The sequence below is a fragment of the Phyllostomus discolor genome, chromosome 9, assembly GCF_004126475.2.
Source record: "Phyllostomus discolor isolate MPI-MPIP mPhyDis1 chromosome 9, mPhyDis1.pri.v3, whole genome shotgun sequence".
NCBI lineage: Eukaryota > Metazoa > Chordata > Mammalia > Chiroptera > Phyllostomidae > Phyllostomus > Phyllostomus discolor.
Genome location: NC_040911.2, coordinates 83150635 through 83173660, shown reverse-complemented (window position 1 = coordinate 83173660; position 23026 = coordinate 83150635). Strand labels below are relative to the sequence as shown.

Sequence of the window (23026 nt, the reverse complement as noted above, 5' to 3'; positions counted from 1 at the left end):
AGGCCATCAGGAAGTCCGTATGCCATAATTCTGCATGTAACGCGAGGGATCTCAAACCCGGCTGTCGACACAGGCAAAACGGGTTGGGCTGTTTGGGGGTTACAGCAGACTGAAAAGTGCTTGCTTGAAGGAGGCCGCTGCTAGCCAGCTCCTGGGCCCAATACCGTCAGGTGTTCTGATTTATACAGAAATCTGGCTGTTTGTGACGTCTCTTAATGTTTAACATGTGGCCAACGAGGCAGCATTTTAAATGCACCTATTAAACTGTGTCTGCGGCAGGTCATCCGTCTGTGTCCTGTGGTGTAAAGTTCCAGATGCTGGACACGTCGTGCCTGGCGGACGTCAGCTGAGTGTGTGGGCGGAGAAGGGAGACGAGGAGGCTGCGGAGGGGGCCTGGGGCAGGGCCAGCCTTGTCTGTGAGGCTGGGCACCACGTTGTTCGTTTGGCGGCTGGTGATCATCTGCTTCTGGGCCCGCTGCTTCAAAGGCCCTGTTTGTGTCCTTTTGGCGGCCCTGTCGGGATTGAGTCTCTAGGGACCGAGGCCTCCAGACACCTCTGTGCCCCCTTGAAGCTGGCACTGGCCGGGCTTCCCTAGCCCGGGGTCTTTGGAAGCTCGGTCGGCAGCCTCAGAAGTGGGAACTTGGCTGGTGGCCCGTGCAGCCTGGCACAGAAGCCACCTTGAGAGACGGGCATGGAGAGAGGCTCTGGCAGCTCCTCCGTGGGAGGGAGGGGTGGCTCCTGGCCTTTGGAAGCCACGCTGGCCTTGCTGCCGAGGTCCTGCCACCCTCTGCTTGGGTTGTATGAGGTCCGGGTCGTAAACAGTTTCCGTATGCACAGCTCTGCCACACGGACACCCCCGAGAATTGGGGACCTGGTTGTGGAGGAAGCCTAGAGCGTCCTCAGAGAAAGCCCTCCAGGAGTTCCAGATTAGTGGGAGGAGCCACACTGACTCAGTCTCCGGGCATCCTGGGATTCAGATTGGAGCCTCTAATGACAGTTTATACTGTGCGGCTCCAGTTAATCAAATATTCATCAGGCGCCTACCGTGGCAAGGCTTTATCCCGGCCTCTGTGGGGAAACGCAGAGAAGTATTTACATCCATCTGTTCTACCAATATGCACGGAGTGCCCAGGCACCACAGACGCGGTGCCTACCCTCAGGGGGCTTTTTGGCCTGGTAAAGATACGCAGAGGGTGCACGGGGCCTGACTCATCCGAATATTAATAGCAGCTGCCCTTGGGTGTGTCACTGAATATTGGGCACTAGCCGTGCAGTACCCGTTTCAGAGGGTGGATGTGGGGATTGGATGCAGGGCACACAGCACACCGCCCTCCACACACGCATGCTCAGGGAGAGGGCAGCTGCATTCGCGTTAACCTGGACACTGTGCAGCTCCGGAAGAAAGGTCAGGACGCACAGGGGTCAGAGAGAACAGGGAGCAGCTGACAGTTCAGGCCCACCGAGCACGTGGTGCCGTCACTTTACAGGCGAGGACGCTGAGGCGCAGAGAGGGCGTGGTTTGTGCTGCGGAGCCTCCACGTCAGTGGTCAGTGCCGGGCTGCTTGGCCTCGACACTCTGTTCTCTCTTCTAAGCTGTGCTGCCTCTAAACTAGTGATTAGTGATCAAAATAATGAAACTACCACACACGGACGGTGAAGCACAGCTCCACTGGTGAGGCAGGGGGCTTTTGTGGTTGAGAAAACTGGAACCCTCGGAAAGAGGAAACTGGCCAGAGTTACAGACCCATGAAGTGGTGGGGTCGGGACCCCAGCCCAGGTGTACTGGACCTGGCTTCCCACGCTGTCGGGACGGAATAGTCTTCAGGGGTTAAGGATAATTGTCTGCAGATACTCAAGTACAGTCAGCGGAGGGCGCCTGGGCTGAGCACGTAGGTCTGGACATTCTGAAAGGAGTTCGTGCAAGGGGGATGGAGTTTGGAATGGCCGTGCTTGACAGTCTTGCAGTCCAGAGGATCTGGAATTCTAATAGGACCAGTCACGGGTGTTATGAGTAGTGGGTGCCACTGGTGTTTCCAGGAGAAAGAATAACTGTAGGCTGGGACTATCTAGGAAGACTTCCTGGAGGTGGAGGAAGAACTAGTGCAGGATGTAAAGGTCCAGCAGAGTAAAGGGCTCGGGAAAGGGAGAGGAGTGGGAACAAACCCCCGGGAAGTGAGCACACCAGTCCGGCTGGGCCACAGGGCTGGTGCCCCTCAGCAAAGGGCATCGCCCTGTTCTCTTGAGGTTTTTTTTTTAAATTGTTGCAGTACAATTTTCTATTTTTACTCCCATCCCAACCCACCCACCCAGCCCTCTCCTCCTCCCTCTCTTGAGTTTTTTCAATGGCGGGGATGGAGGCCTGGTGAATCCTGGGTCTTTCCCAACGTCTCCTTAGGAGGCCAGTTTGGCTCCATTTCCACCTCTCACCTCTCCTCACTATACCACTTACCTCCCTCCCAGCCCCCTTTCAGAAGGGGCAGGCTTTGGACCCTGAGTCCACCCAGGAGAAAGTCATGCCAAACTTCGCCTCTGCGGTGAAGGCCGTGGGAGAGCCTAAGACGGACAGGCTGGGCCATCTTCTTCACGTTTGGGGCACAGAGCCCGAGTCGGGGAGGCCCGGCTCCTTCCACTGAGGCAGCCCTGGGCCTCCCAGGAGCTCCTCGCTGCTCAGGGTGTGCACTGGCTTCAGGGTCATCTCCAGTTCTGCTGCTCGTTCGCCTGGGATCTCAGACAAATTCCTTACCCACGGGGCCGTGTTCCTCCGTGGGGAAGGGCCTGGAATACAGCAGATGCCCCCTCTCTCACGCCTCAATCGCTTCCCTGCCCCTCTGCAACCCAGCTCTCGTCCAGGCTAGTGAAGACAGCCACACTACCCAGCAGGTGCGGGGTGTGTACCTTAGAGCATCGTCCCACAGCTCTGCGGAGGGAAGTACAATTATGGAGGAAATGGGGTCACAGGGAACTTGACAACCCACCCACGGTCCCACGGCCATTACGTATGGCTGAGCTACCAAGTCCCTGGCTCCAGGGCCCGTGTCCTCCATGACCACCACCACCTTTTTCCTTCCTTTGCTTTCTTGTTCTTTCTCTCCCTCTTTGCTCTCTCAGGCCTGTGGATACCCATTCCTCCCTCCTCAGCCCTTAGCTGGATATGTAAGAGCGATTTTACCGGCCCGGGGCCTCACTGCAGGGAGTCCGCATGAGATGGGTGTTGGGAAGCTGTGTCACTCAGACGTGTGCCTGAGGGGCCCTCGGACGCACTCTGCCCCAGGTCGGCAGCACTCGTTCCATGAGCTGCTCCTTTCCACCTCAGTTACTTTTGCTCACCCCGGTTCCCTCCGCCCATAGTTTTCTTCCTGTCCCCACTGCTGTGTCCCGTGCTCCTGTCTGCTTCAAGGCCCAGCTCAAATGCCATCTTTCAGGGCCCCTCTCAGGACCCCCACAGCCCCTTCTCAGAGCCCAGGCTCTGAGGCACCATGCCACGCTTCATGCCGTCAGGGGGTGGACAGCACCTGCCCCTCCCCGCACACCCTTTCACTGCCCTGCAGGGACCGGCTGTGCTGGGGGGTGGCTGGGCCCAGACTGGAGCTGCAGGACAGCCAGAGCCAGCTCCCTGTTTTGTGGCTTCCTGCTGGCAAGCCGCTCTTCACCCCCTCAGGAGGGGGCCTCTCACTCTGAGGGTCCTGTACCTGGGAGGTGAGGAGCCCCAGAGTTTGGTAGGTCTGGCAGGAGATCATCACATGAGGAATCCCAGAGGTCGGCATCCAGGTGAAGGAAACCAGGACCCGAACCTACATGGCAGCAGACCCTTTGCCCAGAGAGGTTGAGAACGGAAAGTATGGACTTGGGAGCTGGACACACCTGGCTGCCATCTCTGTCTCTACCACGGACTTACCTGGTGACTGTGGACAAGTCTCTGGCTTCTCTGACCCTTTGTTTCCTCGGTAGTGAAAACAGGTCCTAATCACAACCCCGGCCTCTTCGGAGCAAAGCTGGCATGAGAATTAAACTAGACTAGAAATCCCACCCGTGTAAGCACCTGCACAGGGTTTAGCACACAGTAAGTGCTTCATAAATAGCATACCCTTCCATCCACAGTCAGAAAGAAAGAACTTTATAACTTCTCTAGTTTTCCAAAGATCCATTGCATCCTCAGTTGGTAGTGAGCTCCCCTCTCACCGGAGGTATTCAAACCGGGCCTGAGGAATGTTATTCAGAGAAATGGGGCTTCAAACAGATGGCTGTTGGGCTTTGAAACCTTCATTCTTCCCTGCCCTGAATGCCTGTGATTCCGTGAAGACTTGACTCAGATCTCATTAGTCAGTTATTAGAAATCAGTTGGGGTTTGGCATGGACGCCCGTTTAGCACAGATGAAGGACGCTGCCAAAGTTGGGTGTCTCCTGAGAGGTGGCGAGGCCGGAAACACATCAGGCCCAGGAAGAGCTCTGACAGGTCCTGTGAAGGGAGCCCGGCTGGGGCAATCGGGGCATGTGGCCACGTGTGCGGGCCGAATTTCAGGAAGGCTCTGCCGTGACCAATAGGATGAACCGCCTAAGGCAAGGACTGTGTTTGACTTACCTCTGATTCTCGGTGCCCAGCCCCAGCCAGGCACACAGGAAGTACTCTGGACAAAATGAAACGAGCAAACGCAACGTAGCCTTGGTGTCTGTAGCGGATCGAATCCTGGCTCGAGAGGCTCTCAGAGTGACCCTGGAGGCCAGGCGGCAGCGTCGTACTCCACGCACGTGTCTGTGTGCGCGCACCTGGCTTCCTAAGTGAGGCTCGTCCTGCTTGCTGCTGCTCCTCCCCCCTTTCCCCTTCCCCTGCTTCTCCTGCGCCAGCTTTATTGGACTATTGTCAGCACACAACAAGCTGCAGGTATTTAGAGTGTGCGATTCGGTTTTCACATGGCATACAACTCACAGAAGCATTGCCACAGTTGGTGATGAACGCATCCGTCATCCCCACACGTCCCCTCTTCGTAGTTCCTCCTTCTGTGCCTCTCCCCCGCCTCCCCCCGGCCCTGCCAGCAGCCCCTGATCTGCTCTTACTGTGGATTACTTTGCGTTCTCTAGAATTTCATGTAAATGGAATCATGCAGTATACACGTATTTTTTGGGTCTGGCATCATTCCCTCAGCATAATTATTTGAGATTCCTGTCATTGTGTGTATCAATAGTTGATCCCTTTTTATTGCTGGTAGTACTCCATTGCATGGAGGGATAAGCCATGGTTCATTTATTTCTTCATTTGTTGAACATTCGGAGGTTTTTTTTAGAAATAGAGCTGCCAGAAGCATTCGTGTATAACTCTTTGTGTAGGAATATACTTCCCTGTTCTCTTGGGTAAATACCTAGGAGTGGAATGGCTGAATTATTCAGTAAATCCATAGGTAAGTGTTTAAGAAACTGCCCAGGTGTCTCCGAAGTGGCTGCACCACCAGCGCACAAGAGCTCCGGCCCCTCCACATCCTCACCAGCACGTCTCAGTGTTTACCATTCTAACAGGTGTGTGCCGTGGCTCCTTGTGGCTTTCATTTGCATTTTTCAATGAGTAACGATGTTGAGCCCCTTTTATGGGCTTATTTGTCGTCCGTCAGCCTTCTTTGGTGAAGTGCCTGTTTAAATATTTTGCCCACTCTTAAACCTTTAAGCATTTGGTTGTTGGTCGTCTTATTATTGCATTGTGGCAATTCTTTACATATTACAGATGCAAGTTCTTTGTCAAGTATACACTTTGCACATATTTCCTCCCAGTCTGAGTCTTGCCACAGAGGGCCCCGTGGGAGTTTGGGGCTCTGTGCGTATGTGAGTGCGCGTGTGAACATGTGCATGTGTGAGAGAGAGAGAGAGACTCCTGCTTCTGGATTCCGTTCTGCCCCACCAACGTCTAGAGTCACGGAAAGGCAGCACCCACAGGTACTAGAGTTCACGCATCTCACCAGCTTCACTTTGCAAACAGGGCACCCGCATGCTTGAGACCCCGAGGGGTGCAGGCCAGAGCTCACACAGACCTCTGACCTCCTGCAGGAGCAGGCCCTGGGCTGGATGCCTTGGCTTCTTTTACCCTGTGACTCTGGGTGAGTCGGGTAACTTTTCTGAGCCTCTCTCACCCTGGCTGTGAGGTGGGCACGGCAGTGCCTGCCTGTGGGTGAGTGGCCGGGGCAGCGTTCTAGCTGACCGTCCCGATTTCAGGCACCATCTGTTGCCATCTAAAGGCCTTTGGGAGGCAGAGGGGGGCAGCCACGCTGGGCCGGGTTTGGGGATGTGCCGGCTGGAGCAGAGCTGGGAGCCTTTCCTGCTCTGTCCTGGGCTGTGTGGCGCCTGGCTGAGGGTGTCTTCACCTCTTCTGCCGCCGCCCCGCACAGCGCACCAGCAGCACACACGCTTCAACCAAATGCCTCTGTGTGGGTGAGTGTGCACATGAGTGTGTGAATGTGTTTGTGCATGAGTGTGAGCGTCTGTAGGATTAGGAACTCTGCAAAGATGGTCCCCAGGTGGAGACGTGTGTGAACAGCCTGGGTCCTGTTGGTGTGAGAAGCGCTCCCAAAAGAGTGAGTGCAGTGCCCTCCTGGGGTGGGGGTGGACACCAACTCTGTGTCCTATGAAGCCGTGCCCAGGCATCTGTGCCTGAATTGGCCTTTGGAAGAGAAGCGGGTAGAGGAACCTTGGAAGGGTTTTCTAGGCCGAGGGCACCACATAGGCAGAAGCATGCGAACCCACAGAGTGAGCCTGGGGGAGCATGTGCTGGGAGACAGAGCCGACAGGACAGCAGAGGGCAGGTGTCACAACAGCTCTGTGAGGTGGGGGGCGCTATCTCCATTTTACAAATGGGGACCCTGAGGCACCACGAGATCGAGAGAGTGCGTCCTCAGGCCTGTGGGTCAGTGGCAGAGCTGAGTGTCGTGGCCCCCACTGCTGTGGTCTGTCTGCTGTGTCCCCGGGGAGATGGCTCTTCCCACAGCCGCTTGTCTGGTCCCTGGCTGGTGCGTGGCACTCTCGGGACTCCGGCGCACCTGGCTGGCCGCCTGGCTCCCTTCAACAGGTGTTGGCTGGGCCTTGATTCTCAGCGCAGCCCTCCCCAGCAGCTGGGAAGGCTCCCAGCCACTGAACACACGGCGCCCACCTCGCTGGTGGGGCTCACAGGCTGCGGGACAACTAGCCAGATTCTCAAGCGCAGGTGTCACCGCTGACGGTGCACAGGCTGCTGTCGCTCTGGGGACTTGTGTGTGTTAAGCTGGCTGTATTGCCACCCTTGAACAAAAATGGGGTTCCGTTATTAAGGGAGGGGGACCCTGAACGTTCAGTGGGCAGCGATTAACCTCCATCACCCCCACCTAGCCAGAGGCCTGGGCACTGCCACGATTCTGCCCTGTCCCACGTTCCCCGCAGCCCAACACCCTGGGGCCCCGGGGCCCTGCAGAGCTACCCTCCAACGTTTCCCTTGAATCCATCTTTGCTTCCCGCCCCGCCCCCCCAACCCCCCGCTGTCCTCCATTCCCGTCTCAATGTCCTGGTGCCTCTCACCAGAGCTGGTCCAGGGTCGTCCCCTGCAATGTAAACCTGACCTCGTCATTCCTCTGCCCAGAACTTCTTCCTGCAGGCTCAGACGGCACTCCCAGCCTTGCGCCCTGCTCCCCTCCCGCCCCCACACTATCTGGTCTGTGACACCCAGCCCCTTGGGTCCCACCCCTTCAGGCCTCTGCAGGGTCCCCTGCTTTGAATGGAGTGCTCCTGCTCAGGCAGCTGCGCATCCATCCCTCAGGGCCCTGCTCGAGGGTCCCCCCTCCTGAGCTCTGCGCAAGAGCTCTTGCCCTCCTCCACCCAGCCCCTCCCTGACCCGGTTACTGGGACTGTCAGAGGAGGACCCAGCACAGCAGGCACTCGGGAAATGTGGACCCAGATGGCCCTCCAGAGCTGCCCCACGGAGAAGCGCTGCCGTCATGAGAGGGAAGACGCTTTGTGGGGACTTGCTTTCAGTCTGGGAGCTGGGCCACTTCGAGCCGGGTCCCTCCTGGGGGCCTCGGTTTTCCCCTTTGCCACAGGGCCAAAGAGACAGAAGGATCATCTGGGGTAATCCTTGAGTGCGAACTTGAACTCCTTGCCTTTTAGGAGGCAAGGCCAAGTGCCAGTGGTACTGTCGCGTGGAACACACAGCTGACGTGCCTGTGTTCTGGGGCAGGAGAGTCAGCCGGCCACTCAGCCTCCAGGAAAGCAGTCTGGCAGCTTCTTTACACTTTTTGACCTTACAGAGCCCCCGGGGACCCGTCCTGAGGAAATGAGTCTAAATATGGAAACATATTTATGCACAGAGATATCTGTTATAGCATTCTTTGTGATAGGGAGAAAGTCCAAATGTTCCACAGAGAGGGAGTGTTGCCTACATGGAGCCACGAAGTGAAATATTATGCAGCCCATAACATAATTCTAATAAAGCACGTACCATAGTATGGGCAATTCTTAAACTGTGTTAAGTTTTTTAAAGATACAAAGGTTCATATTTGCCATGAACTGTGTGACTTTCAAGGTTATAACTGGATGACACTAACTACCTCCCCCACAAAATTTCCTTCTGTGCCAAGAAAAAAAACTAGAAGAGACAACAAGAAAATTAACCAGTAGTTTTTATCTTTAAGTGGCAAAACGGGAAGTTTTTTTTTTAAAGGTATATGCTACTCTTAGGCTGTAATAACTACTGTCATAAACATATTTAACATTTGAAAAACACCCAGGCAGAGGTAAGGCAGCACGTTTTAATTCGTGACCTTCTCGGGATGAATTATTCACTTGTCTCCGGGCCTTGGTGTATAAAATAAGGGAGGGAAACTAGTGCTCGCCGGGCAGTGAGCGCCAGGCCCTGCGCCGCATTATCTGATGAAATCATCGCCGTTGAAACCCCGTTTTGCAGATGAGGGAGCTACAGTTCATGGTCAGCCTGCTCAGAACCAGGTTCCCAGCTGCAGCCTGCCCGAGGACAGCGCCACGGTGCTGCAGGCCACCCCAGGGCCCCTGTGATCGTGATGGTCCCTGCCTGCTCAGAGGCAGAGGCCGGTGGGAGGGACACCTGAGAGCCCTGTGTCAACAGAGCCGCGCAAGAGTGTCTCTTACAGGGCGGGGAGGCCGGCGTGTGCCCTCAGGTGGGAAGAGGAGCGGTTTGCTACCTGCAGCCAGAGCCGGTGCTCTCTGCTGTGCCTCTCTAACCCAGCAGCCTCTTCCTGCACAGATGTCCCCCTCACCCCACGTCCCCTGTCCTGTCTCCTGGGCCTCCTTGTGCATCCCCCACCCTGAGTTCAGAGCTGCAAGCCTCGGGCTCCAGTGCTGGGCAGCTACCACAACAGCCCAGGGGCGAGAGCAAGAGCTCCGATAAAACGCTAGTCCCCCTTTGCCATGCTGGAATGAGGCGCACAATCTGCAGGATCTTTGGGGTTCTTCAAGACAAGCTAGAAATCTGGACCTATTACAATATGAAAGCTCACAATCTATAAACGTTGACTAGAATGAAAATGCATGTACATACAAGGAAAGTTGCCTCGGGCACGATGGGAACTGGGCTGCGCGTCTGGGACCTCTGCAGTTGTCTGCCTCTGAGCCCCTCTGGCTTTGACCCCTCGGTTCCAGATTCCTGCTGCACACACCCCGCTGGAGATCAGCGCTGGGCAGAAGGAGGCCAGGCCTGCCAGAGCAGGAAGGTCAGTGTGCCAAGGAGGAACAGGCCCTAAGATCGGCTCTCCTGGGCCCACACGTACGCCCTAGGCAAATACGCAGGCCTTAAAAGGCTGTCCTGCAGCCTGCCAGAAACTGTGTCCCAGCTGCAGCTTGTGGGTTGCTGTGTGCCAGACGCTGTGCTTGGCAGCTTGACCTCACTTCCTGGTCCTGGCAGTGATTAACCTCACGTGCAGATGGGGAAAGGGGCCCTCAGTGTGACTGGGCTGAAGACGTCTAATGCCTCGCGAACGCAGGCACATCTGAGTACCCACTGTGCGCATGCGTGATAGTCGTTCGCCCCTGCGGGGACCGCCGGTGCTCACGGCAGCGTTTGGGACAGGGAGCAGAGAGCATGCAGATGAGTGTGATTACGTGTGCACACGTGCGCGTGAACACAACTAGACCTAATGTGTTCACATCTGTGGACTGGACAGATGTGCCCTGAGAACACAGGGCCAGGTCCTCCTGAACCTCCGGGCACAGCAGCTTCATCAACTGATCAATACATAACCTCGTTTTCTGTGTATTTCTGTTTAAGGACGCCTTCCTCAATATAGATTGTTGATTCATTCATATTGAGCTCATGCCAACAGCTCATGCCCTGTAATTTATACCTGAATGGAGCTTCTCTGACACATTTTCTCCGTCAGGCACGTCGCAGGGACACTAGACAGCACATCAGCCCCGCACCTTCGGGCCACATTAAACAGCAGCGTCAACGAAAGCACGTGACACTGATAGACCGCAGAAAGGAAGCTTGTTGAGGGACTGAGAAATGAGACAAGCCGGTTGCCATGTTCCACCTCAGCGGAAAACGTGGGCATCAGGCAACTCACATGGGTGTCAGGCATGCTCAGCGCATGTCCGAGGATGACATGCAAGAACCATGGGTGCAGACTCGAGGGTTGCCAATAAATGGGAGGGAGCGGGTGAATTTGCAGAGCCAGAATCCACAAATCAGGAGAATCAGCTCTGTGTCTTTCACCTTTTTTGGGGGCTGCCGTAGGGGGTTGGGGTTGCTGACTAATTGGATTTGCTGAGTGCAGGTGTCATTTAGAGGGCCGCTGGCATCGGTTCTGGGTCCCACTCTCAGTGTTGCCACCTACTTGCCATGCGCCTTCATACAGGTTCACTGGTCTCCACAGCCCAAGCTTCCTCTGGGGTAAAATGGAAAGAACACCCTCTAGCCCGGGGGGCTACATAAGAGGGAACTGAGAGAATAAATGGGGAACACACTCAAGACGGTGCCCGGCCAGATGCTGATGCAAGGGCAGCTGGAAACTGTGCCGCTTGGATTCATGCTCTCCCAGAAGGTGTTGTTATTGGGAGTTGAGCACTCGGGACCCTGCCAGATGCTGAATATTCAGAGGTGACCGACACCCTTGGGCTCATGATCTAGTAGGAGAGACAAGCCACCGAAATGGATGCTATGTGTTAAGAAAAAAAACCATAATACTATGAACAAAGAGCCACAGAACTTTTTTTGCCCCTTTTTTGACTTACTGAGGAGCTCGCCCTCACTCGGGTGGCGCCATCAATGAGTGTAGACCTCCACGTTTACTCAGCAAATATTTACTGAAGGCCTGTGGTGCACGGGGCACTGGGAATTAAATAAAGAACAAAATGGGCAATATTCTTGCCTTTCTGGAGCTTACAGTCCAGAGACAGTAAACAACATAAATAAATAAACATATTAGCTGTTGCTAAGGACTCTGGAGAAAATAAAGCATGGGGAAGAGAGAGAGGGAGTGCTGGGGCAGTGAGAGTTGTAATTTAAACGAAGTGGGCAAGGTCTGTTCACTGAGAGGGTGGTGTGGGAGAGAAGACCTGAAGGGGGAGAGAGAATACGCTGGGCAGAGGGAACAGCCCGTGCAAAGGCCCTGAGTGCCGGCTGGCAGCGTGGCTAGAGCAGCATGAATGAGGGGCGGCGGTAGGCGGGTCAGAGGGAGAAGGGGGCGGGGCCTTACCTTAGCCACAGTAAGGACCTGGGCTTCTATTCCAATCTAAGAGCTTTCAGTCTCCGTAACCGTGAGAACAAGATGGGAGGATTGGAAAAGGTTTCAAGTGGAGGAGTGACAGCATCTGATTCATATTCTCGAAGGATCCCTCTGGCCACTGTGTCGAGGTGGCAGGGGTGAGACTGCCACCTCGCCAGGGACAGAGGTGGTGGCTTGGACCAGGCAGGGAGCAGAAGGTGCTGAGGGCATCACATTCAGAGCAGGAGTTCCTGTGTTGGACCAAGTCACTTTAAGATGCTCTGTTAGATCAAAGTGGCAATGTGCTAAAATGTGCCAAAGTGACTTTTTCTACTGCACAGCGCATGTGTGAGAATGACTGTGCAAGAACCGCGAGGGCTGACTCGAGTGTTGCCAATAAATTGGAGGGAGCGAGTGAATTCACAGATACAGAATCTGCAAATCAGAAGGATCAGCTCTGTGTCTTTTATCTTTTTCTGGGGCTGCCGTCGGGGTTCGGAGTTGCTGACTAATTGGATTTGCTGAGTGCAGGTGTCATTTGGAGGGCCCGCTGGCATCGGTCTGGGTCCCACTCTCAGCGTTGCCACCTACTTGCCATGTGCCCTCATGCAGGTTCACTGGTCTCTGCAGCCAGTACACCTAAGTAGATATAAACGATTCTGTAGTCAAGGACCCCTGAGATACAAACTATCACAATATTTCAGATTAAGATTTTGGAGTGGGATAAAGATGTAATTATATATAAAGAACATTAAGAATAAGACTGTATTTAGGTGACCCTAGCCAAGGGCTCAGTTGGCTGGAGCATCGTCCCATACACCAAAATGTCCTGTGGGTTTGGTCCCTGGTCAGGGCACACACCTAGGTTGTGGGTTCAGTCCCCTGTCAGGGCGCATACAGGAGGCAACCGATCAATGTTTCTCTCTCACATCGATGTCTCCCTCTCCCTCTTTCTCTTTCTTCCCTCTCCCCTTCCTCTCTCTAAAATCAATAAGCGTATCCTTGGATAAGAATTTTTTTTTTAGAAGACTGTATCTGGGGGAATAAATAATCACTACAGGTCGTGGAGTGTTTCCCCTGTACCAGGTCCATGAGAGGCATCAGGCATGCGCTCTCACTGACCTTGACCGTGCTCACGCACAGCGGTAATCCGCCCCGCCTTACAGAAGGTGCTGTGGCTCAGCGGAGTGAAGTGACACTCCCACTGCCATGAAGGTGGTGCGTGGTGGAGCTTGGAATTCAAAGCCAGGTGTGTCTGAGCCCAGAGCCACAATTTCTTTGGTTAGTCGGCCTCTCAGCAACAAAGGGCTTTTTAAATAGGACATAGATATTTATAGGATCTCCCTTTTAAAAGATGTTTAAATGTCCACTTTAGCTAAATTAACACCTGCAACAGCTTCTCCAGAGAGGGAGGACTTCTCGGAAGAGGGGTTTGTAATTTCCAGACCTCTTCTGGCAAGCCTGAGCCATGTGGGGTCCTGTCGAAGGCCCTGGGCCTTAGCGGAGGCAAGCGAGTTCAACCTGACGTGGGAAATGCCATTGGAAATCCGCTGGACAGGAGTCAGCTGCATGGATGGCCGAGAAGCTGGCAGCTGGGGAGCAGAGGGTCTGGGAGCAGAGATGAAGGCCTCTGACTCCGTGGGTAGCAACTCCACGCAGAGCCTCCGGGAACTGCGAGGAGGTAGATGAGACTTGGCTTCCAACGGGAGCAGCGTGCCCAGAGGGCTTGGTGGGACCGGGATCAGCTGGCTCTCAGCCTCATGCGCCTGCTCCTGTAGCTCACGCCGTGGCCTTTGGCAAGTCCTCTGCTTTCTGCTTAGAAAATGTGGCAGTTGGACCAGATTGTCATGAAATGCCAGGAGAGGGAAAGAGAAAGGAAATGAATGTGAGTGAGAGAGACAAAAAAATGAATGAGAGTGAGTTTACAGGGTTCCCAGTTTTGGATTCCCAGGAAGGCGGAAGCTCTCCGATTTCAGGTTGAGTCGGAAACTACCTGCCTGGAAAGGGGCAGTGGTCCCAGGCAGATGGGATCCATCGCCACGTCCCCATAGCTCTCTGGTCCTTGGGTTCCTCGGGTCCTTCGCCCTCGAGTCAGTGACGCACAGCACACCCAGGGCGACTTGGGTCAGCTCCAAGGGCCTCAGCTTTCCTCTGTCTTAGGACCCCCCCCCCCCCCAGCCCTCTTCCCTGCAGCAAACCCCATGCAAAACTATTTCTTTTAGCATTCGTTTTAGGGAGGGCTTTATTTCTCCTAACGAATTGGTCTGCTTCCCGCTCCCCCTTAACCGTGAGAACAAGAAGACTGGGCATCATTTCTCATGTTGCGTTGGTGGCCAGGAAGCGCGGAGTCAGAGCTGAACCTTGTTGCTGCTGCTGCCGGGCCGGTGTTTGTGGTTGGCTGTGGTGTTCTGTCTTCCCGGGCCTTGGAGTCAGTGTCTGTTTTACAATGCCTGTGTCCTTTGCGAGCTGCCTGAGAGTGGTGAGACTCCTCCTGTCTGGTCTCTAGCCTTTCCTTCCATCACTTCTTTACTCATAAGCTGTGTTTTGCTCTTATTTTATCACACTTTTGCCTGGATTCGAGTGCGAGGGAGGGGCGGGGGCTGTGGTGCAGAAGCTGCGTCACTAGAGTCGGAGTGAAGCTCCCAGCCCCGGCTCCGACCCCGCTTGCTAAGCAACCTCAGACAAATCACCGGCTCTCTCTGGGGGTCACTTTCTCTCATAAAACAATGGGCTGTGACAAAGTCTAGCCAATATCCTTTCCATTCTAGAATTCTGAGACTGTGTTAGCCCTTGTTGGTACTTGGGATAAAAAGCCAGGAGGGCACCCACGCAAGGACCCTGAAAACCAGGACAGAGATCTGGGGGAAAGGGAGAATCCATGGAGATGGAGGCCCCACCTTCTTCCCCCTCCTGTGATGCCTTGGAGCTGGAACCTCAGGAGCAGGGGCAGGTCCAAGAGCCGGGCTGAGGCTTGGCAGCTCTATCAGCCGAGAAGCCCAGGGAAGCATATGCTGCAGCCAAGGTCGCTGAAGGGCCTCCATCTGCCAGGAGCCACTTGCCAGGCAGCCACCGAGCTGGGACTGGCCCCACCGTCCCTCTGTTTCCAACTCCTCCCCATGGCTGGCTGCAGAGGGGCAGCCCTAGCACGCAGCCGGCTGGCGGAGGGATGGAAACCAGCACTCCACCTGCTGCTTCTCCCCGTGCTGGAGGCCTGCCAGACATGGCCCTGGAGAGCCATCCACGGCAGGTGGCCTGGCAGAGGTGCCTGGAATTGCAGACTCACCCCCTGGGCCTGCTCTAACCTCAGGGAGTAAAGCAAAGGCTATCTCTGAAGAAGAAAAAAAGAGAGAGAGATCCCCTTCAAGAAGCAGTGGTTGTAATAACAAGAAGTGTTCAGTCTTCCCGTTGCCCAAGAACGTGCCCCATCCCTGCATTCCTTGCCTTGGCTGGATCCCAAAGAGACAGGCAGGGTCAGCAGGGAGATTCCCACCGAGTACATGAGGCAGCTGGGACTGCAAGAGGTTAAGGCCCAAGGTCACCGAGAGGGACCACGTGATGTGGCTCAGGGAGCTGAGGGCCTGTCAGTGGTGGGCTGGCACAGGACCCAGTGGGCTAAAGAGTGGGTCACAGCAGCTGTTGCAAGAACTGAGAACAGTGGTCCTCATGGTGAGGGCCCCAGATCTCTTGTATCGTGAGACCTTCATGATGCAGTAGCAGTGCGGGTGCGTGTGACCTGGAAGTCCAAGGCACGACCTTGAGTGATCTTACAGCTGGTGCAGCCTCGGGTTTCCTGGTGTCACACGGAATAGGCTGTACCTGCCCTCCCTCCCCAGGGGATCAGATGGGGTGTGCATTTGCAGAGCCTTCCAGTGGGGGCGGCCTCAGAGGCTGTCTCCTCCGGGCTGACCCGGAGCCGGGGCCCCAGGGCAGAGCCCAACGTCAGGCACACGGGGGAGGGCTGGTTCCAGCTCCTGCCCCGTCGCCTCCCTGGGCTGTTCCCTCCCCTCCCCTGGACCCTGCTGTCCGTTCACCGCTGTTCAGTTAAAACAGACATTTCCTAGATGTTTTAATTTGTTGTTATTGAGATACCATCCACATGCCATAAAATTCACCTTTTTAAAATATACAAGGCAAGGGTTTTTAGTGGATCCCCTAAGTTGTGTATCTATCACCACTATCTAATTTCAAAACATCTTTATCAGTCCAAAAAGAAACTTCATACCAATTGACTCATTTTCTGTTTCTCCTTCCCCCGGCCCCGGGCAGCCACTACTCTGCACTCTCTCTCCCTCTCTCTCTCTCTCTCTCTGGACTCACTGTGCTGGGTGTTTCCTGTACCTGGAATCGTACAACATGTGGTCTTTGGTTCGGCTTCTTTCATTTAGCCTGAGGTTGAGCCAGGGTTCGTGCGTGTGACAGAATGCATCAGGGTCTCACTAGTTTTCCTGACTGGACAATGTTCCGTCCTGTGCACGCATGGCATCTGCTCCCCCGTCGTCCGTCGGTGGGTGCCCTCCTTCCGGCTGCTGTGAGTCGTGCCTCGATGAGCGTTCCTGGGCAGGTTTCTGTGGGAACACCTCACCTCTGTTCTCTGGGGCGCGCACCCCCTGGTGGGGCTGCTGGGTCGCGTGGCAACTCTGTGTTTGCCTCCTGAGGAACCGCAGACTGTTTCCCAGAGCAGCCGCACCACTTTACCTCCCACCAGCAACGACTGCACGAGGGCTCCCATTTCTCGGAATTCTCACCGAGACTTGCCCGTCTTTTTTATTACGGCCATCCTAGTGGACGTGAGGTAGTATCTCATTGTGGGAAATAACATATTATGTATATTTTTAGCCCACGAAACCTTTGTAAAAAGTGGTCTTCCTTCAGACAGTCCATGGGTGGACCACGTGCAAGAGGGGCCTCCTTGGGTGCGCTGGGGAGGAGGCCGGGGCTCACCCCTCAGCAGCCCCAGATGCTTGTTCTCTGGGGGCGTCCAGACCACGGGGCTCTGTGGCCTCCAAGCCCTGGAATCCCAATCTGACTGCCAGTCTCAGCCTGGTTGCTGGGGAAGCCAGACAGCCTTGGCCCCGCGGCGGGCCTGCCCTGCCATTGTACAGGGTTGCCACGGTGAGGAGGAGGGGTCCAGTGGCTCCCATCTGTGGTTCCAGCTCCAGGGGCAGCTCAGGCAGGAGACAGGAGGCAAGCTGGAGAAATGCATCCCCTGCCTCCCTTCCCAAGGTCAGGAAGAACGGTCCCGGGTCTCGCTGACAACGAGCAGGAACGTGGTGGCTGATGGGGCCACGAAGCGAGCGGAAAATTTACTGAGCTCAGCCCTGAGTAACCGCCCCAGCACTAGTCCTGTGAGGGCCAGAGTGAGGCAGCCAGGACACTCCCGGGCCGTCCTTCATCTCCCACTTCTCTCTGCATTAGCATTCTAGGAGCACCCGCCAGTGTCAGTCCAGGCACTCCGCTGTTGGATGGGTGGGATGTTCTGCATTCCTGTTGCCTTGGCAGCGAGAGGACCTCCCCCCATCCCTGCCCCCCAGGTCCTGTTCTGTCGGTTGTGATGCTCTGCTTTCCACAGCCACGGAGGCTTGAGTCCTCAGGTGCGATTGTTCGTTCCCTGCGCCAGATTCTAGGATAGCTTTCTTCTGTCGATGGCTGATGCTTTGAAAAAAAGATAATTTATAGTATATGCAGGGACTTTCACTTAGCTAGAATATTAGATTAACTCAAGGACCCAGTTTCTCCCCCGTGACTTGCTGATTCCATAAAATGCCATCGTGTGTCTTTGAAGAATGCAGCTTCCCAGGTCTGCGGCCGTGGAACCGGAAACCCAGGGGTCCTCGTCGTCGAAGGGGAAGAAAGCGTCCCCTGGAGGTCCACCCCTTCATTCGTTGCCCTAGCATCCTGTCACTCTGGGATCAGCGCGTTGGATCCAGAAACGTCTTCAAGACCATCTGATCCCACCCGTTGACTTTCAGACGTGCCCATTTGAACCGCTGTGTTGCTTGCAGCTGTGTGTCTGCTGTGCTTTTTATTATGAAATCCCCCAGAGGGAGGTGTTCCGACTGAGCGTGGTGTGCTGAGGGGCCCAGACCGGGAGCCCGGGAGAGGTCCCAGCATGTGGTGCACGCCTGGGGACAGGGCAGGGACGGTGCCGCAGGCCTCAGGGTGGGCAGATGCCCACGCAGAGATGTGGGCGCAAATCTCGAATAACAGGGCTCCCTGGGGGTCAGCGGGCAGTGAGAGTGGGATGGAAAGGGCACAGAGGAGAGGGCCCTGGCGCCAGGATCAAGAGTTTACCCTGATCTCACTCAATCGGGGGCCTCCGGTGAACTTGGAGGACGTCCCAGGCCCCCTTCTCCACCGCTCCCGCCGCTGCCCTGGTCCCGGCCCTTCTGCTTCCTCACCCCGGAGTTTCTGATGACCCCCTGACTCCGCTCCCTGCTTCTGCTTCGTCCCTTCCCAGCCCTGCTCCACAAAGGCCCCCGACCCAGGGGCTTTCTCAAATGCAGATCCCATTGTGTTCCTCCATCTTTTAAGGTCCCTCCATGCCCTACTGTGGCTCCCAGGACGAGGTCCTGGCTAGGTAGCTCTGTGGGGTTGGGCCTCGCCATCAGCAGCCTCACCCCACACTGTGACTCTGCCCTCAGCAGGCGTCCCGGTGGCCTGAGCCGCTAGCTCTGCTGCAGGGTCCCAGTCTTGGCCCAGGCTTCCTTCTTCCCACTCACTCTCTCTGCCTGGTGAGCTCCTATTCACCCTTCAAGACCCAGCGTACATTTCTGTTAGAAGAAGCTTTCCCTGACCTTCCTGAGGCTACCCTCATGCCTTGAATGAGTTTCTGTTTTGAAGTTCACACTGCGTGGCAGCGATGCACTTCCAGAACACCAGTCGTTGCCGTTTCTGAGAGGCGGTGGTGGTGCGGCGGGCACTGAGCCCCACACGTGCGTTATCCCGTGTTGTCCTCATGGTGACACATGAGGCGCACTCTGGCGTGGCCCCACACACACATGAGGAAGCTCATGCTCAGACAGGCGGCGTGATCTGCCCAAGCCGTGCAGCCAGAAGGCAGCGGAGCCGGATTGGAGCCCACATCTGTCAGCTCTATTTCCACGTCTTCCCTTCTCGGTTTCCTGGATCCTGTGGTGTCCCCGGCGCCCCTGTTGTAGGTCCTCAGGACTTGCTGGGTGTGTGGGGGACTGATCAGAGGGGTGACGTAGCAGGCGGCCGTGGGGAGATGGGGGGAGCCGGAGTGCGAAGGGCTGGCCTGGCCTGGCTCTGCGGTTGAGGTGACGGGAGACTCTGCGCCCAGCTCCTCACGGCTCAGGGTTTGCTTTCCACCCTCTGTTCCAAGTGGCAGCCTCTGGCCACCTGGGGACTGGCCTGTGGGACTCCAGGCTGAGCAGGCAGCACGGTGACAAATGCCATAGCAACCTGCCTCCTCTCTGGGGCCTACAGGGGAGGGAGGAACTGAGAGCGCACAGGCCCCACACTGAGACTTCTGAGCTGGATCCTACAGGGGTGGCTCCCTGTGGGCCTGGTGACTTCTGCCCTCCCACGAGGGACCCCTGCCTACGAGGTCTGATCCCTGCAGGGGAAATGCCACTTCCACCTCCGTCCTGGATGAATGGCTGGCTCTGGCCTCCCAGGAGACTGTTGGCTCCATCCAGATACGAACGCAGTCCCTTCCCCACCCCCGGCCAGAAAGGAAGGAAGACGGAGCTCAAGAGGAGGAGGCGTAGGGTTGCCGAGCAAGGTAGGAGCAGAGACAGGCAGCCGGACAAAGCCCTCATTGTGCCACGGCCACACGCAGCTCCAAGGCACTCCAGGCGTCTTGCCTGCCCAGGCCTAGAACCCCACCTGGCCTTTCCAGGCTGAGCCACTCGGCAGCCCTCATCCGAGCTGGCCCGGAAGTGCGAGGCTCATCCTCAGACCCGAGCCCTGCCTCTGCTGGGACGTCCTCCTGAAGGCACAGTCTCCGCTTTGCATCCTCCCGAAAGCCAGAGGGAGAGCGTGAAGCTGGGAAGGTGCCAGCGAATCCAGGCTGGGTTGGGCTAGAAACCGGGGTCTGTCGGACCCACAGCCGTGTGACCTTGGCTGAAATGTGATAACAAATCCTGACTGCCTTGAAGGAGTGACCTTTGAAGAAGTAGGCGAGGGGTCACCTGGCCACAAAGGGTTTTAGTTCGTGTGCTCAGGGGCAGGCGGCACTCAGCCCAGGGCAGCCTTCCTGACAAGTGTGGGGTCACCGTTGTCGCCCCAGGCCCTGTCCTGTGGCTCCTCCTCTAAGAGCCAGCCCTACGGTTCCCAGAGGCCCTGCTTGAGCGATTGGGGCGTGATGGGTGGGCTGTGTCGCCAAGCAGGGGCAGGCGGCTCAGGTGACGGGCACAGTGTCGGAGGCTCCTGCGCCAGCATCCGACACCTCTGCGCAGACAATACTGGCTGTGTCTAGGCCCTCCGGGGAACAGGCTGCCTCTGTGTCACGGCCAGGAAACGGGCCACCTGAGTAGTGCCTTTGTCTGCTCAGGAGGCTGCCCACCACTGGCCAGGATGACCAGGCCCCCCACCCCAGGAGGCCCTGACGTGGGAAGGGGCGGTGCCCTGGGCCCGGGGACTCCAGGGTTTGAGATCCGGCCCCCCACCACCAAGAGGGTGTGACTTGGGCAAGTCCCTTGGGTCTTGGACTCATCTGTAAGGGACTAACCACAGCACTTCCTCATAGGGTTGTTGAGAGGAGTCCATGGCGTGATGTACGTAACGTGCTTGGCCTGGGGCCTGATGGCCAGCGGGGCTTGGTGGACGCTTGTTTCCCAGCATGGGGGAAGGTGTGAAGTGCTGTGTCCTCAGCCGAGTCTCCTGTAACCCGGGCTACCGTCCGTAGTCCCTGCTCTGACATGGAAGAAGAGGACGGGGGTCTCTGGAGCTGGCCCAGGACTAGCATGTGGGCTGTAGAGAGCCCAGGCCCCCCCACCTCGGACTCCAGGAGGCCGTGCAGCCTACTCCCCGCAGACACTGCCACCTGCCCAGCAGGGGGCGTCCCCCTCCTTAAACTCCTGTAGGGCTGCCCTTGGAGCCCAAGCCCCTGCCCAAGAAAGGAGCCTAGTGACTCCTTGGCAGGAGCCAGAGGGCCTGAGTCTCCCTACCCGCTTGTCAAGAGGGCCAAGGATGGGTCTGTGCAGACACAGTCCCTTCCCACTGGGCCCAGCCCACCGAGACACCCCGTGGGAGGGCTCCTGACCCCACCCACCTAGCCCTCATCTGCTCTGAGCCTGTTCCCAGTGCCTGGTGCATGCCACAGTCAGCATGCGCTTTCGCACAGATGGGTGCAGGCCTGCGTGTGTGCAGTGCGTGAGCGGGAGGGCCCGGCTGCATGTCCTGCCGCATGCATAGGTCCCCTGAGCATGTCCCCTGAGACCTGTGCAGCACGCCTGGGAATGGCAGGGCCATGGCGCCTTTTCGTGACTGTGTGTATCCATGTGTCTTTCTACACGTGTGCTGGTATGTCGGTCTGTCTTGTCTCCCCTGTAGACGGGAAGCCCGAGCCACGTGCCAACGGGCACTCTGGGAAGGTGACGTCAAGACTAGCCCAGCATATTTGGGGTTCCTGGTTCTGCTCCAGGAGTCCTCCGGCCTGCTGCCCCCACCGAGGAGGGAGGATTGACCAGCGCAGGGGTGGGGTCCGAGTGTCAGGGGCCCGGGGGCCCGGCCCGTAGCGTAGAGGACTCAGCGCTGTGCCGTAGTCGGAGGCCCTGCCCTGACGCCCGTGTGACCTTGGGCAAGGCTTCCGCTCTCTGTGGGGCCCGGCCACTCGTCTGGAGCACACGGGGTTGGACTGGTGATTTCTGGCTGCCCAGGGCTCCGCTGACAATTCTAAGTCGGGCGGCAGGAGCCAGCTGCGGCCGGAGCCCGGGTGTCCTGCCCAAGGGCGAGAGGAGACGCCATGCCGGGCAGCGGCCCCAGCGAGAGGATGACGTGGCCCGGCCCGGCCCTCCCCGCGGCACCCCCAACGCGCCCTCTCTCCTCAGCCCCCGGGACACCGCCCATCCCGCCCCTCACCCGGACCCGCAGCCTCATGGCCATGTCCCTGTCGGGCAGCAGACGGGCCTCTGCCGGATCCCGCAGGTGAGTCCCCCCCTCCCCCACCCCCGCCCCCGAACCCTGGCCGCAGAGGAGGGGGGCGGGGAGGGAGGGGCGGCGCCCACTCCGCCACCGACTTGCAGTGTGTCTTCGGACAAGTCGTTTCCCTAGTCTTCCTGCCTTTAGAATGGGCTTGCTCATGCTCACCTCCTCCTGGAGCTGTGTGAGGGCTCAAATGACAGAGTGGATATAAAGTTCTCTGAGGACGTGAACCGTTGGGTTCCTGCTGACATCAGTGTTGCGTGACCGTCACCATTGTTGGGGGGGGAGGGTCATGCAGTCCTCCACTCGGCTCGCCAGGCTGCCCTTCATTTCCGCCCCCGTGTGCTGCTCCTCCTGTCGCTACTCCTGCCCGCCCCCTTCTTCTCCCCCTGGGACTCAGCCCCTGCAGGGGCCTCCTCCCTGGGCTCCGAGGACCCTGGAAGTTGAGGCCCCTTTAACGGCAGATGGGGCCCCAGCCTTGGCCTCCGCCCCGCCCAACCTCTGTTCTTGTCTTGGGGAGCCAGGAGGACCGGCCTCCTTCTGATTTTCCCTCTTGATGTGCACTGTCTGTTCTGTGGCCCCTGTCTGTGCGTCCCGTTTCCCCTCTGCTTCTCTCTCGGCGGCGACCCCGCAGTCGGGGCCCTTTGGGCCGCAGCGGCCTGGCAGTGTTCGCCCACTGTCCGCAGCTGCCCGCCGGCCAGAACGAGCACCTGCCTCTTCTTCCCGCCTCCAGGCGCACCTCTCCCCCCGTGAGCGTGCGGGATGCCTACGGCACCTCTTCTCTCAGCAGCAGCAGCAACTCCGGCTCCTGCAAGGGCAGTGACAGCAGCCCCACCCCCAGGTAACTGCCTGCCCCGGGGCCTGGCCTAGCCCAGCCCGCCCCCAGGGGTCCTGTTTTCTGACAAGGGACGCCTTCCCCAGCGAGTTCTGTGTGCACCTCGCTGGCTGGAACTGGGTGACGTGGCCGACAGGTGGCGGGACCAGGTAGGAGGGAGAGCTAGTGTTCTCCCTGCTCTGAGGTGGGGGGGTGGGGAGGCAGCTTCTGTCCTCTTTCTTTCCCCGGGGGCCACTCTGCGGGCGAGAGAGGTGGAGTGGGTCTGGAAAGCAAAGCGTGTGACCAAGGCCACGCTGTGCTGCCGGGAAAGGCACACAGAGACTCGGAAATCAGGACGGGGTTGGGGAGTCAGGGGGAGGGCAGCGGGGCCTCGAAGGCCAGGCAGTTAGAGCCATAACAATGG

The 23026-nt window shown here is 57.3% G+C and overlaps 1 protein-coding gene across 3 annotated transcripts in view; it reads left to right on the top strand.

Annotated features, from left to right (window-relative positions):
- SNPH (syntaphilin) overlaps nt 1-23026 on the top strand; it is a 39209-nt gene that overhangs the window by 5785 nt on the left and 10398 nt on the right. The window contains exons 3-5 of one of the 3 annotated variants that reach the window (XM_028525032.2): nt 20392-20419; nt 21198-21791; nt 22522-22629. In XM_028525032.2, coding sequence (XP_028380833.1) covers nt 21610-21791; nt 22522-22629 — 290 coding nt within the window. In that variant the 5' untranslated portion in view covers nt 20392-20419; nt 21198-21609. The remainder of the gene's footprint in view (nt 1-20391; nt 20420-21197; nt 21792-22521; nt 22630-23026) is intronic. The other 2 variants (XM_028525035.2, XM_036009658.1) reach the window with 2 other exon arrangements.